General features: G+C 46.5%; 1 protein-coding gene across 1 annotated transcript in view; it reads right to left on the reverse strand.

The window, feature by feature from the left end:
• Positions 1 to 8,512: 8,512 nt before the first annotated feature.
• BRI3BP (BRI3 binding protein) overlaps positions 8,513 to 16,715 on the reverse strand; it is a 15,511-nt gene continuing 7,308 nt past the window's right edge. The window contains exons 2-3 of the mRNA XM_034637845.1: positions 13,551 to 13,634; positions 8,513 to 13,165 (exon numbers count right to left, since the gene is read on the reverse strand). Of these exons, the coding sequence (XP_034493736.1) occupies positions 12,744 to 13,165; positions 13,551 to 13,634 (506 nt within the window). The 3' untranslated portion in view covers positions 8,513 to 12,743. The remainder of the gene's footprint in view (positions 13,166 to 13,550; positions 13,635 to 16,715) is intronic.

Genomic DNA, 16,715 nt, shown 5'->3' on the forward strand with positions numbered 1-16,715 from the left:
CTATCCAAAGCAGCGCCCAGACTCTGCCTGCTCTGAGCCTGTTTTCACCGGGAGCACTCATCCCCATTCGAATGACGTCCTCTGGGCTCCTGCAAGCTCCCAGACAACACCTGGCTCCTGCCACCTGCTTCCCGGCTGCACTGGCGGCTCCATGCATACTCATGACAACACCAAAGAACCCGAGGATTCAGAGTCTCGCTTATCTGTGTCATCAAGCCTATATTGTGCACTTCTTTCGTACGTGTTGGGCAGTGTAAGCCTTTATTTACTCGTATTCATGATTCTTCTTGGTGAGCGTTGTTGTTGTAATGCATTCTCTAGGCTGCCACGCCAGAGTGTGTATCTGCGGGAAGGGTCCTGGGAAGTGGGGAAAGCCCCCTGCGGACAAGGCTGCCCAGAGCTGCTGCTCGTTTCTCCCCCACTTGGCGCGCCCGCAACTCNTGGGCGCCCCCGCACCCCCCCCCGCCTACACCTCCAGGGACCTCCCGAAGCCTCCTGGCGCCGCCTGCGGCTCGCGCCCGCCCGCTCGCCTGCCCGGCGGAAGGATCCACGCCACCCGACCGCGCCACACCCGGGAACGCACTGTGATTGGCTGGCGGAGCCCTGGCCTCACATCAGCCCAGTCGGCCTAGCGGCGGCGAGGCGCTCGAGCACCAACCAATCGCAAGACGCTCCGGTGCGCGAGCCGCGCGTCTCAGCCAATCCAAAAGGCGAACCAGGAAAAGGCGTGCCCAGTCGGAGCTGCGCGGGTGGGCGGGGTCACCCTTCGACCGTGAAGGCCGAGCGCTGTCACCTTGATCACCCTGCCAGTCTCCGGGCGAGCCGGTCCGGTCCCACCAGCTTGTTTTCCGCCCGCCCTCAAGTAGTCACCCTTGGCCTCACTGCCTCACAGCCTCGAGCTCCGCTCTCGTGCGGAGGCTCTGGACATGTCTATCCTTGCCTGTCTGTATTCTGATGTGCGTGCTCCGGGTGCCCGACTGCGAGGCTCGGTGCACGTGGGGCCTCGATGGGAACCCCATCAAGGCCGGCGGGGAGGAGCTGATGCAAAGTCCTCGGATAACTCAAGTTCCTAAGGCTGGCTTGCACTCTCGATGCTTATTTTAAATGTTTGCGTTCAATAAGGCGGTGCTTTTAATTGACGCCATAATCTCTTAAATTATGAAAGACGAACTTGAAACCTTTGCGAAGGTGGGAGCCAGAGCCAAGTGAAATAAATATAAAAAATATCTAACTATAACTGAAAACGCTAAAGTAGGATGGGAGAGGAATAGGACTCTCCAATCAGGTAACTATAGAAATGAAGAGAGAATTTAACCTGAGCTCGTAGCCCCGGGCTCTCCTAGGGCTACACACCGCTACCCTCCCTTTGGGTCTATTGTCACCATCCTATTCTTTCAGATGTTTTCAAAACATAGAGCTTTAGATAGAAGAGGCACAGTTCATACATGAACTCTCAGCTGTCAAAAATCATTTTATATATATATATTTTTTAATTTTTGTAAGATTTTATTTTTAAATAATGTCTACACCCACCGTGGGGCTTGAATTTACAACCCTGAGATCAAGAGCTGCGGGCTCCACGGACTGAGCCAGCCAGGCACCCCCAAAACCAACTCTTTTTAACGATGGTATTTTTTTCTCGCCAAGCCTATCCACAGGCTGGAACTAAAACACCCAGAGAAAAACTTTGACACAGAAGAATAAATTGAGAGAGGCCGGAATTTATTGTCATAACGCAAGGTAAATTGCAGGCCATCGTCTTAGCACTGGTGATGAAAATGTCATGTCAACATTGATGGGAGGAGCTTTCCTGACTTTATCTGGGCTTGAAACAGGTGTGATTGTGTCATCCTTTCTTGAGGCTATACCTCTCACTCCAGCTCACATGTGGATGTGGGTCACACATTCTTTGATGAGATAACCTCTTTGTGGATGTTTCTTTTGCTAATTCTTTTTTTTTTAAGATTTTATTTATTTGATAGAGAGAGAGAGCGAGAGAGGGAACACAAGCAGAAGGGGAGTGGGAGAGGGAGAAGCAGGCTCCCTGACGTGCAGGGAGCCCGATGTGGGGCTCGATCCCAGGACTCTGGGATCGTGACCAGAGCCAAAGGCAGATGCTTATCAACTGAGCCACCCAGGCGCCCCTCTTTTGCTAATTCTTTTAATATTCAATTTCATGCCCTTGTCATGTACATTTTCCCAATCAGTATGTTTTATGATTTAATCAATTTCCAGTTCACAGAAGGCTTCTAATATTGAAGTCAAGTGTGGACTTAAGAATGAAAAAATGTAGGGGCACCTGGGTGGTTCAGTTGTTAAGCGTCTGCCTTTGTCTCAGGGCCTGATCCCAGGGTTCTGGGATCAAGCCCCGCATCGGGGTCCCTACTCCGCTGGGAGCCTGCTTCTTCCTCTCCCACTCCCCCTGCTTGTGTTCCCTCTCTTGCTGGCTGTCTCTCTCTCTCTGTCAAATAAATAAATAAAATCTTCAAAAAAAAAAAAGAATGAAAAATGTATTTCAGAACTGATTAGAAATAGTTGGCATTATGTTTTTAGTGACTGTAAGGATGAATGTCATAGCTGGCTTAGGGTGAATGGACCCACACACCTTTGCTGCAGTACACACAGAATCTTACTGAAGGATAGCCCGAATCCCAGGGCCCGAAGGGAATTGGCCCTCCTTTAAAGAGCCATGGGATTAAATACTACCGGTCATTCTGATTTTACTCTGATTAATAATGCTTACCCTAATTGTGTCACAACTAAAGTAGACAGGACAAAGGGGGTGCTTAGAAAAAAAAACAAAACAAGCGTATCCATTAGACTAATGTTGTAAATGCACATTTTCATTCAATCGCCAATACTTTGGTTTCAAATTTTCTACTAATGGACAGATGGAATGAAATTAACAGCCTACTTCCTAGAAAACTAGAAGCAAAACTGAACCCTTAATGTCAAATTGTGTTTATTCTGTTACGTCGGATAATAATGTTATATTGTTATAAGTTATACAGTATATGTATAATAATGTCGTATTGTGTCACATAATAATGTTATGTTGTCTTATTATATAATAATATTATATAATGTTATGTTGTGTCATTGTATAATACTGTTATATTGTATTATACTGTATAATTATTATACATTATATTATATGATAATGTTATATAGCATCATATTTGCACCAAATACAACAACCTGCATAAAAGCCATAGAAACACATGGAGACTTAGCGTAAATAAATCACCTTAGGAAGTGCAGTTTTTGGTCAATAAGGAAATGGCTAAATAAATTATGGCATATCCACAAAAGGGGATACTAGCCAAAGAATGTGACAGCTGGCTGAGATCTATGTACAAAAATACCAGATTCCAGGAAAGTGTAGATAGTATGCTATAATTTGTGTTAAAGAATGGTATATACATGTATGTTGTGTAGTCACTGGATATCCCCAGCACTGGTGACAGGGGGTCGCCTCACTGAACACACTTTTGTACCTCTGAAGTATGTACTATGTGATTGCTTGCTTTTGCCAGTGAGCCTCCAACTTTGTGGTTCAGGACAGCTATGAACGGAGTCACCCCACCCCATTCATATTGTAGAACCCTAACCCCTAACCTCTAACCCCCAGTGTGATAGTATGGGGGAGGGGTCTTTGGGAGGTGATGAGGTCATGGAGCCTCAAGGGTGGGATTTGTGCCCTCATAAAGGAGACCCCAAAGAGCTCCCTCACCTTTCTGCCACATGAGGACACAGGGAGAGAGGACTGTCATCTATGAACCAGGAAACAGACCTCAGAAGGCACCAACTCTCTGGCCCCTTGACCTTGGACTTCCCAGCCTCCAGAACTGTGAGAAATGAATGTTTGTTTTTTAAGTCACCCAGTCTGTGGTACTTTTGTTTTTGTTTTTTTAAAGATTTTATTTATTTATTCGGCAGAGATAGAGACAGCCAGCGAGAGAGGGAACACAAGCAGGGGGAGTGGGAGAGGAAGAAGCAGGCTCATAGCAGAGGAGCCTGATGTGGGGCTTGATCCCAGACCGCTGGGATCACGCCCTGAGCCAAAGGCAGACGCTTAACCGCTGTGCCACCCAGGAGCCCCTGTGGTACTTTTGTTATAGAAGCCCAAAGAGAGTAAGGCAAGGACGTTTTTACACCCTTTAACCTACTGACGATCCCAAAAGCTTCTGTTTCCTTGGGTTATGTCTATCAATTCGGATTAACAGTAAAGTTAGAAATAATTTAACGAAATTAAAAATAAAAAGTGAGAAACCAAAAAATGCATGTATTCATTTCCAAATAACAACGATAGGGGTGCCTGGCTGGCTCAATTGGTTGAGCGTCCGATTCTTGGTGTCAGCTCAGGCCATAATGTCAGGGTCCTGAGAGCGAGCCCTGCATGGGCTCTGTGTTGGGTGTGGGGTTGGCTTGAGATTCTCTCTCTCCCTCTGCCCCTCACCCACTCTAAAAAATTAAAATAACAATGATAAACCCATAGCACACTACCATAAACAATGTATTTGTATGACAAATACCTATACTTTGGGGGAAAAAATCAGTGAGAAGACTAGCATTCTATATGTCTGCTAATCTCCAATGTCTAACTTAATCAAAGACCACTGGCTCCTCATCCCCGTGTGGCCATTCATCAGTTGTGATAGCATATCTGGTAGCCTCTGGAAAACCCCATTGTATATTTGTGACAGAATGAGAGTGGAAAATGCAAATGACTAATTATTAATAGTATTTTACGTAGCTAGAGGAACTCAGACCGCACTTTGAGAACTGCAGGCTTATCCAAATGATGAATGAACTATTTCCAAGCCTCCAAGGACTCCTCCATGCAAATAAAATAAAATAAAATAAAATAAATTAAAATTTTATATATGCATATGGGGTAACATTCAAATGATTTTACACAATTCACGCAGGTTGTTCTAAGAAAAGGATCTGAAAACAAAGGAGGCAATGTTGCAGTCTTTTGAAATCTAACTTGGTAAGACCACATTTGGTCCGCAGTTTTGTCTGATTCCTGCGGCAAGAATGATTTCACTCTACCTGTGACAAGATCTTAAATCCTAGGAAAACAATGGGTCTCTTTGAATAGAATAGGGCATCCTGAGATCCCTGAAAAACAAACATATCCAGAAGATAGGAATCCAAGCTGAGGGTTTTCCTGAACGTCTAATCTCCGACTTTCCCAGCACGGCTGGAGACAGGAGAATCTCCAAAGGCGTGCATTTGTAAATTCTCAAACTGCCAGGAGGAAAGATTGCTCCGTGTAAAGAATGACGGAACAGAAGGTGCTCTCTGTGCCTACACATGCAGTGGGACAGGGCCCCCGGGTTTCAGTCCTGGCTCCCTGCACTCCCATGTTAGCTGTGCCAAGTATACAAGTCACTTAACATCTCTGGGCCCCGCACGAAATAGGAATTCGTTGTAAGGCTTACATTTTTTAAAAATCGATAAGCCGTAAAGCAAATACTATTGATCCTTGGTCCTAGCTGTCACCCTTCAGAGTAGAGAAGATGGTGGTTATTTGGATTTTGGGATTTTTTTTTTTTAAGTTTTGTTTTGTTTTTTTGTTTTTAAGGAATCTCTACCCTCAGCGTGGAGACCGAGAGTCACATGCTCCACCAACTGAGTCAGCCAAGCACCCCGAGTTTTTTGATTGTTTCCTTAGGGTCACCAATGAATATCTCCGTGGATGCAAGTTCAAAAACACAAAAACGAACAGAAAAACTCCATGAAAGCTACAGCTTCTCCAGGGGGGGAGAAGCTGGAGTGGCTGGAGCGACTTCTGCCTTAAGGGAGGTAGCCTGCAAGACTGGGCTCTCACCCAGGTTCCCCGAGGACTAGCCATTTGACCTTGGGCGATGTTCATCAACCTCTCTGAGCCTGGGTGTTCCCCTTTTCATTACCAAGATAATCCCTTCTTAGCAGAGCGGTTGTGTAATTCCAACAAGCTGGGGCAGGTAGAACTCACAGAAGGCTTAATTTATAGTGACTGCTGTCATTTGTGGGGGAACAGACAGTCACCACCCCTCTCTCATCACCTCCTACAGCAAACTGTGGCGCTCTTGGTCCCGAAAACTCAGCTAAAGCAAAACTCTCTGCTCACAACACTCTGGAACCAAACGTATGGAGTTACCCTCGCATGAAGCAAATCTGACATTAGCCACCCACATTTACTGCAGACGCCACAGGTGAAGGGCAGAGTCCCCAAAACCATGCCCCGCCTTCAGACGTCAATCCCAAGGTCAAGGACCCCGGGGTGGTCCTCACTTCTGTTGGACTTGGTGACAAATCAAAGGTTCCATGACTGCCTCCTCGGGTTCAATAATGTGCTAGAAAGGCTCACAGAACTCAGGGAAACACTTCACGCACTATTACTGGTTTATTCTGTGTTAATTAAAGATGGCCAGCTGTTCATTGAGATGATACCTTTCAGTAAATGAATTTTTTTTTTTTTTTGGAGAAAAAGCTGATGGTACCACGTACTTGTGGGGAGGTAGAGGAACTGGAATTGTCACACAGCTAGCGGGAATGTGGGTACCAACGCCTCAGAGAACGGTGCTTTGACAAATTAAACGTACGCCTGCTATAGGATCCAGCCATTCCGCCCCTAAGTACTTACCTGAGACAAACGACAGAAAATGTTCAAAGATCTGCACATACACGTCCACAGTAGCTTCATTAGGAATAGCCCCAAGCTGGAAACCATGCAAGCCCATCCGCAGGTGAACGGTGGAAAACTACCCGGCCATGAAAGGGAGTGAGCTCCCCACACACAGCCTGGATGCGTTCCAAAATGTTGATGCTGAGTCAAACAAAACAGGGCAGAAAGGCAGGCGCATGCTGTTTGATTCCATTTATGTAAAACGCTAGAAAATGCAAGCAAATGTGTGGGGACAGGGGACTGATCAGGGGTTGCTTGGGAACGGAGAGCGGGGAGGTAAAGAGGTGGGGGCGGGAGGGGCTTTGGAGGTGGTGGATGTGCTTCCTTTCTTGACGGGGGCCATGTTTTCACAGGTACAGAGAGAGATCCAAAGGGATCCATCCAGCTTTACACCTGAAACATGCCTGGTTCGTCGTGTGTCAATTACACCTCAGTAAAGCTGTTTTTCGGTTTGGCTTTGTTTTATTCTGTTTCCTGATGAAACCACGGCACAGGAGCCCGGCTGCGGACAGGTGCCAAGGTGCTGATACACTAACTGGCCACCTGACTACTAAGTAAACCACCTGCTGGCTGGAAGCAGTTGGCGCCTTTTGGCAGAAGGGATGGCGGAAGTGGAGACAGTAAATCCAGACCCGTCCGGGGCAGGGACATGCAGGTGTGCCCTCCGTTGCTCTGTCATCAGCGCCTCAGCCCAGCACAGCCTCACCCGGCAACACCTCGGTTCGGTTAACGTTCTTGATCCTGGGACCTGCTCCCACCCTCCTTTCCCCCCTCCTGTTTCACCAGATCTTTTTTTTTTTTTTCCTTAAGGTGCTCTTGCAAAATGATTAGTCACATGTATTTAATTCACTCAGGCTACTCACTCCTGCACTGTCCTCCATGGTGTGGGGTCCCCACCTCTACACTGCTCTCTCTCCCAGGGGTGGGCCACCCAGGGGGCCTCCAAATAGCACACCCACTCCCCCAGGAGTGGTAGTTTTGGGTCATGAGTGTATTTAACTGGACTGTGCTCCTGAATATTTGCTAAGGAAATAATTTTTATTTTTATTTATTTTTTTTTTTTAGATTTTTTTTATTTTTTTTATTTATGTGACAGAGAAAGCCAGCGAGAGAGGGAACACAGCAGGGGAGGTGGGAGAGGAAGAAGCAGGCTCCCAGCGGAGGAGCCCGATGTGGGGCCCGATCCCGGAACACCAGGATCACGCCCTGAGCCGAAGGCAGACGCCTAACGACTGCGCTACCCAGGCGCCCCAGGAAATAATTTTTAGCACCCATGAAAGCATCTTGGTTCGGGATGGGATGGAGGGGTATACATTGTGTTGCAAAACCCTGTTAGGGTTGCCTGAATTCACAAATAAAAATACAGGATTCTGGGGCGCCTGGGTGGCACAGCGGTTAAGCGCCTGCCTTCGGCTCAGGGCGTGATCCCGGGGTTCTGGGATCGAGCCCCACATCAGGCTCCTCCGCTATGAGCCTGCTTCTTCCTCTCCCACTCCCCCTGCTTGTGTTCCCTCTCTCGCTGGCTGTCTCTATCTCTGTCGAATAAATAAATAAAAATGTTTAAAAAAAAATACAGGATTCTTGGTTAAATTTGAGTGTCAGATAAGCAACAAATACTTAAGTATTTAATTTAACTGGGTGTGTCTGTATTTTATCTGGTAACCCTCCCTCCGATTGAACACATCAAGATTATTTGACTCGGATCGGGGAATAGAATCATAAAATCATAAAATCATAATCACAAAATCACCATTACGTGTCGGAATTGGGGAAGACTCCACAAATGCTTGGTCAGAAGTAACGAAACATATTTAAGAAGTCCGTACAACAAAATTACAATAAACATTTATTAAGCTGTAATTTTCACAATATTTTCATTCTGTTCTGAAGTTGGTCTACAAATGTCTCTAGAGAACACTAAAGCCAGTGATTTAATAAATAGGAGGAATGTATGTACCATTTTTGCAAATAAAATAAGCCTTATACATTTACGTCTATATTTGATATTCATAGAATCGGTTTCCCAAGGCTTACGGAACAAAGGTGTGCACACACCACATACACACACACACCACCGTATTCAAATCAAATGGATTTATATTGAGCATGAAATCAAATGCTATAGAAAATTTATAACCAGATACACAAAATATGAATTGAATCATGATCACACTGTTGATAATGGACACCGTACATCACAAATATGATTTCCAGTTAAGAGGGGAAATAATTGCTTCCCTGGATTTTAAGTGAGCGCTAGTCACCGTTACCATCACAAGAAATCAATTTAATTACACGGTTTCCAGAGATTTAACACACATGCGAATATTGAAGCTGACGCTATAACAAAACTTTTAAATCTGCAAAGAGACATTAGAACAGAGGGTCAATGACACCATTAGCTGCCACAGGGTTTCAGTAGACAATGCAAACGACATCAGCTTTTTATGCCACCACAATGGAAAAACCGGTCCTGGTGTATCCCTGCAAATCAGGGAATCACTGAGGAGGAAAGCTCAGAATTCAGAACGCTGAACAAAGTTTATCCCAGACGCGGTACATCACACTGACGGCTGTCCGGTACTAATTTTAAGGGGACTATGTTAGATCCTGCGAAAAATATATAATTCTATTATTCACTATTCACAAGTGAGGAGCAAAGGTCCAATTACTCAGATGACCATAAACAAAACTTTGCAGAATGGAGATACATATAGATAGATATCTATAGCTAGCTAGATATATATTTTTTAAGTTGGGGAAAGGAGAATGACATCTTAGGGCCTTAGGAATTCCTTCTAACATGAGCCAGCTGGATGGCCGGAGCTGGCTGCTGGGTTGAGTCAGACAATTCAAACCCCATGGTGGGGGGGGGGCGGGCGGTGATCAGGTGTTAAGCAGCTAGAGCAGTTTGAGAAGCAGCAGAAAGCGGAGAAATGAAGCAGATGGGGGTTGCCACCAGGGACATGGTGTATTCGCCATGTTTCCGATGCTGCATTGGCTCTGTGACCTGTTACTCGTCACCTCTCCATAAGGCCGCAGGGCAGCAGCCGCCGTGGTTTACATCTTCCCCACAAGCCAGCCCTCAGGGCTGTGCAAAGTCATAGTATAATCCTCCCAACCACTGACCCCGACCTGCACGCTTGCCCTTGGCCCCCAGGAGGGGATGTTCGAGCCTAGTCGCCTCCCACCACCACAGTCATCAAGCACGGACCCCCTCTCCACTTCCCGACCCTGCATGTGAGGGGCTTCGGGGGGGCCCTGCGTGGCACGCGGGGCGCATTGGCTTTAGGGAACTGTGTGACGGTCACCCAGTTACCTTTATCAATAAAGACCCTGGCACAATGTTTCGAGAACTTCTATTGCTGTACTTCTATTGTTAGCAAAAGTGTTACGGGGTGTCGCTGACACAGAAAGCCCCAAGCCCCCGGAAGGCAGAGGATGCCGATCCTGATCGCTACGGGGAACGCAGTGACGGAAGGCCGGCGTGCCATGGAAGAGGTCATTGTCAACACAGACTCCCAGAACAGCCACACAAGTCCAGCCGGTTAGAGAGAGTTGGTCCTTTCTCTTTTCTGTGCTTGGTGTGTGTCGGGACACTGAGGCGCTGGGAAATAAACACTGATGACCTTTAAGAGATCTAGAAAACCGGGTCGTAATGATAACCCATTCACAGCAGTTCTTGTCGGGATTTTTTATATCACATTGAAGGAAGTGTTGAACTAATATATTCTACAGCCCGGGAGACATAAAAAAAGGGTTTCTCTTCCAGGTATGAGATATGGTACAAAAATACATTTTTTTCCATGTACAAAAGAGAGGAAAAAGAAAGAGATGGGGAGCTCTGGGAGAGGCCAAGTACCCTAACAAGCTTCCATGGAAGGGAGAAAGAAAAAAAAAAATCCCAAATTATTTGGAGGTGAGAATACGCCCCAAACTAAAAGCAAACGTGTGCATCAAAGAGCAAGTTATCCAGATCTAACATCCACGATTCCTACCAGAATTTCAAATAACGTTCTGCCCTGAAGGGATATGCCAATTTGACTGTAGGTCTCCAGAGACGTGAGCCTCCCTTGGTTTACTGGAGGTTAAAACGGTGTTCCTGCGTGGATCTGAGCACACACAGTGCCCTTCGGGCTCCGTGTGAGAAGCTGGCAGGGGGAATGGAGTGGATGTTCTCTCCAGACCTGTGATAATTGAGGACTTTGCAGCTTCATGCACCGAATGCCAATTCTCCCCTGGCCACGTGGGCAAAGCAATGTTTTCTTTAGTACCTACACACGCCCAAAACACAAAAGCCAAATGCACAGAAGGAAGGAGGGCAAGGACGGCCTCCCCAGAGTTATTTTTTATACTCTGTGCTAAAATAGATTTGTCTGGAAGTATCTAAATGGCAAAACTGGAACGGCTTCGATCCAGAAACCATGGGCTCCAGATGCCCATGGATTAGGATTTGCCCGAGCACCCCCTGGAGAAGAACAGGTATGCGTTTCAGGAAGGGAACCGAATGCAGCCGAGTTTGGGTCCCATTATGTGCACCTTAAAAATAGAAGTTTCACCAACACCCTCAAACACACCTGCTCCTGTTTTCCAGACACTTGCAACCCGAAATGAAACTTCATAGGAAAACCGCACAACAGTGGGCGGACAGCTGGGTTTTTCTCCAGAATGCTATGTGGACTGTGGGGTCTTGAATCTACCCCATCTGACAGAAGTCTCTGCAAATCTGCCTACAGGGGCTCCACGGGGGACCCCCGGGGCACAGAGGTGGGCAGGGAAGGATCGTGGAGGGAGTCGCAACCCCTGGCAGCCTTCAACATTGCCTTTCGCCAAAGCCAGAGCCTCCCTCCCTTGTCATGTGTTCCCCAGTGCTTACCGACAGGCCTGGGGGGGCCAAGCCTGGGGCGTTTCCCTGGACCCCTGACCCAGCCTCACAAGGCGCCCCTGCCAAGGTCCCCCTCACCGCTGTCTGCCCGGTATGACCCTCTCTGCCCCTGGGCACCCCCTACAATGCGGGCACCACACACCTCAGAAAGAAAGCACCTAACACATGGATTGTAAAAATTTCAGGAAAAATAATTCAGATCTTCTCCAAGGTGTTCTTAAAAATAATTCCAAAACCCCAGTGAAACCAACAACAATCCTTGAGGGCATACCTTTCCTCTGGAGGTCTAGCTGGAGGATGGCGACATGAGGGCATCAAACAGACTCCCGACCGAGGGAGCTCTGGGGCTCGCCTGCGTGGCTGTCGGCATCAAGCCCCAAAGACATTTCTTTGCCCAGTCCTTGAATTTTCCTTTACCAAACGTGGAGGTTAAAATACATCAAAGTTCAGAAGGGGAGAAAAAACACACAAAAAATAACAAGTAATCTCAGGTTTTTCACAAATAATAATCTTTTCTTTCGGAAATACAGTTGACAGGGGCCTGGCTGGGGTCACTAGGACCCAACAGATGTTTCGTTTCGTCCTGGACCCCAACGGCCCACACCCAGACGCGACAACATCCATCCGCTAAGTCACCATCAACCAAAAATAACATAAGCTGGAGCCCGTGGTTTTGGAACAGGAGAATCACGCACGCAGACCTCACCCACCAATCCCCGTGCTGTGAAAACAAACGCAAGCTTCGGAGCTTGTAGTCCAAGTGTCCAATTAGCATATTCTTCCCCTCGATGTAAAGTTTTATTAAACTTGACTCAATCTGCCTTTATTAAAAAACCTTACAAAAGATGTATTTAAGTGCTTGAAAAAATTAACTTTATGCTCTATGCACAGATAAACTCTTACTGTACAGCTAATATGGTTATATCCTTTGTTTAAAAAATATTTCTCCCCCACTAATGACACTTCGTGGGTAGTTCTACACAAACGATGCGGTCATTCCTCTGGGGACGTGTCCTCAGGGTCGACACGTGGCCGGAAAGACCCTCACGGAGCGCCGCCCGCTGTGCTCAGGAATGTTTATTGAGATTGCTTGGGGTTTGGCGCTCTTTTCCTCCTTCTCCTTTTTTGTTTTCGGAGAGAGGGCGCTGGCGTGAGGGGACCCGGCCGGCTGGCTGATTGTCACTTGCCGTTGGCGCGGTCGAGGCTCTCGAGCACTTTGTTGAGGCGGACGTTGAGCAGTCTGACCTGGCTCTCCAGGTGCTCCAGCTTCTCCTCCACGCTGGGGCCGCTGGGCCCGCTGCGCCCGTAGAAGCCCATGGGCCCGGTCATGAAGTAGACGGCCACCACGAAGCAGAGAGGCAGCACGGCGTTCTCCGGCTCCCCCTCGTACTTGTGCAGCACGTACACGCAGGACATGGAGAACAGGATGACCCGGGCCACCCAGAAGAAGCGGCCGAACACCATGTGCAGGAGGCTGAAGGTGCAGCCCAGGGTCAGAGACAAGAACCAGTAGGCCAGGAGGACGACGCCGACCAGCAGGAGGGCGCGGGCCGGGCTGCTGGCCACCGAGGCCGGGCTGAAATACTGGGGCAGGTTCAACACTGCGGGACAGAAAAGAGGGACAGCGGCCGGTCACGAGGAGCCAGGGGTTTCTCTCCACGCGGGGTTCGGGCAGCTCGGCTCCCTTGCAGGGTCTTTGCAATAGGATGCCCCTAAAGTCGGCTGCCTCCTTATCCTTCGTGCTAAGCCCTGGGAGAGTTTAAAACGCCTTTCGCGGCAGGGCAGAGCTTACAAACGGTCCTCGGATAGCCTCCCTTCCTGTCCTCCGGAGTCACAAATGCCCAGCTTTAGGCTGGGTACGTGGCTGCCTAGGGTGAAGGCCTTTCCGGCCTCCCTTGGAGCTACGAAACTAAGCTTGGTGCAGGGAAATGTTTTGTGGTGGCCTCAAGGGGTTTTTCCTGAAAGTAGCAGGAATGTGCCCTTTACCTCCTCTTCTTCTGCCTGCTGGAATGTAGATGCGATGCCGGGAGTGGGAGCAGCTATCTTGGGCCATGAAGTAAGGGAAGTCACCTATTGGGGAGCAATAAGATGGAAGGTGCCTCGGTCCTGAGGACAGCGTGCTGCAAAGCCACCTACCTGCCTAACCACCTACCTGTGAACTTTCACATAGAGAAATAAGCTTCCATCTTGTTTAAACTGCTGATATTTTGGATCTCTTACTCACAGCCAAACCTAATCATACATGAAGTTCCATCTTAAACATGGAGTGAAATGGAGGAGTTGCATCTTCTGTGTGCCCGACTTAAGAAAATTTTCAAACAGAAAAGTTAAAAGGATAGTAAAATGAATACCCCTATTGAAACCACTAGGTTTAACAGCTGTTAACATTTTACCATATTTTATTCCGTCACATACTTTTTTTTCTTACCGAACCATCTGAAAGATGCAAAAGATCATTCCTCAGCATGCATATTTTTTCCGGTTTTATTGAGATATGACTGACAGAAAGCACTGTTTAAGCGCCAGCTGTAGAGCGTGGCTTATTACATATATTGTGAAATGATTACAATACACTTAATTAACACCCATCACCTCATATAGATACAAAAAAAAATTTTTGTCCTGAGAACCCTTAGGATTTACTGCTCTCTTACTAACTCTCACACGTACCATACAGCAGGGTTAACTGTCATCATCACATTGTACATTACATCCCTGGTATGTATTTATCTTATAACTAGAAATTTGTACCTTTTGACCATCTTATTCCAATCCCCACCCCACACTACCTCCTATCTCTGACCACAAATCTGATCTCTTTCTATGAGGCTTTTTCTTTTTTTTAAAGATTCTACATACAAGTGAGATCATACAGTATTTGTCTTTCTCTGTCTGACTTATTTCACTTAGCACAATGGCCTCAAGTTCCATCCATGTTGTCACAAATGGCAGGATTTTCTTCTCTTGTATGACTGAGTAATATTTCATTGTGTATGGACACTTAGGTTGTTTCCGTGTCTTGGCCATTGTAGATAATGCCTCGAGGAACATGGCGGTGCACGTGTCCGTATGACATAGTGTTTTCACTTCCTTTGGGTATATTCCCAGAGGCGGGATTGCTGGATCATATGGCAACTCTAATTCTTAATTTTTTCAGGAACCTCCATACTGCTTGCCATAGTGACTGCACCAACTGACAATCCCACCGAAAGCGCGCAAGGAATGATTCCCTTCTGCATACGCACCCGCCAGCATTTGTAATCTCATCTTTGTGACGATAGTCATTCCGGTAGGTGTGAGATAACGTCTCCTGTGCTTTTGATTTGCACTTCCCTGATTAGTGGTGTTAAGCATCTTTTTACATAACTGTTGGCCATCTGTATATCTTCTTTGGAAAAATGTCTGTCTGGGCCCTTTGCTTGTATTTTAATCAGACTGTTCATTTCTTGCTATTGAGTTGTAGGAGTTCTTTAAATATTTTGGATATTAACCCCATAACAGAGAGATAGTTTCCAAATATTTTTTCCCATTCCATAGGCACTTTTCATTTTGTAGATTGTTCCTTCTGCTGTGCAGATGTTTTTCGGTTTGATGTGGTCCCACTTGTTTATTTTTGCTTTTGGTGCCAAATAAAAAAAAAATCATTGCCAAGAGCAATGTCTCTTTTCTTCTAGGAGTTAATTTTGTGAGTGGTGTAATATAGGGGTCTAGTTTCATCCTTAAACACGTGAATATCCAGTTTTCCAAGCACTGTCTATGGAAGACGTTGTCTTTTCTCCACTGAGAATTCTTGACTCCTTTGTCAAATACTAGTTGACCGTATATCCATGGGTTTATTTCTGTGCTCTCAATTTTCTTCCATTGGTCTGCATGTCTGTTTTTATGCCAGCACTATGCTGTTTGGATTACTATAGCTTTATAATATAACTCGAAATCGGGAAGTGTGGTATCTACCACTTTGTTCTTCCTTCTTTGGCTAGTCAGGGTCTTTCGTGGTTCCATGTAAATTTTAGGATTTCTTTCCCACATCGGTAAAAAAAAAAAAAGCCACTGGAATCTTGATAGGGGCTACACTGAATCTGTAGATGGCTTTGGGTAGATAACAGACATTTTAACAACATTAATTCTTCCAATCCATGAACATGGGATAATTTTCCATTTATTTGTGTCGTCTTCAATTTCTTTCATCAATGTCTTGCAATTTTCAGAGTGGAGATCTTTTACCTCCTTGGTTAAGTTATTCCTAAGTATTTTATTGTTTTTGATGCTATTGTAAATGGGATCATTTTATTTCTTTTTCAGATCATTCATTTAGTGTATAAAAATAGTGCTGATTTTTGTATGTTAATTTTGCACCCCGCAACTTTACTGAATTCATTGATCAGATCTAACAGTTTTTTGGTGGAGTCCTTAGGATTTTCTATAGATAAAATTATACTGTCTGCAAAGACAGACAATTTTACTTTTTCCTTTCCGATTCTGATGGCTTTTGTGTTTTAAGAATAAACATTCTCCTCAAAGCACGATACCATGATCGTAACTAAGAATATTAAACTCCCTATCATTCATCCCCCCCATCCCCACCACTCCCACTGGGATCTAATCACGGTTCAGGCACTGCAATTGGCCGTACTGTGTTCGCCTTCTTTCATCTAGAAGGGTCCTGCGACAATGACTTTCTGAAGACCGGTTTTCAAGGCTAGTTTGCTTGCAGAAGGTCCTACATCTTGGAAAGGTCTGTCTCCTCATGGCATTGTCTACCACATTCCAGAGGATTTCTATCCTAAGTGCCTTTGTTGTTCCCCCAAAGTTATCAGACGGGAGGGTGTGTCTCAGACTCCCCAGGAGGGCCCTTCAATGCACACAGCTGGGGCCCACCCCCAGGACTTGGGATTTTGTAGGTCTGGGGTGGGCCCAGGAGTCTGCAGCTCTCACAGGTTCTGGGGGCCACTGCTGCTGATCGGAGGGCCTCGCTTTGAGACCTACTGGTTGATGCACAATCCACACCATGCACGACGGGGGAGGCATGACGGGTGAGGTGGGACATGAGGATTTGGAGTGAGCACAAGATGGGAAGACTTGAACCTTTCTGAGGCTCTAAATGCATCCATAGCACAACTGTCCCCCGTCGTCCCCTCCCCCCCCCCCACG

Source organism: Ailuropoda melanoleuca, chromosome 12 (genome assembly GCF_002007445.2).
Source record: "Ailuropoda melanoleuca isolate Jingjing chromosome 12, ASM200744v2, whole genome shotgun sequence".
Taxonomy (NCBI): Eukaryota; Metazoa; Chordata; class Mammalia; order Carnivora; family Ursidae; genus Ailuropoda; species Ailuropoda melanoleuca.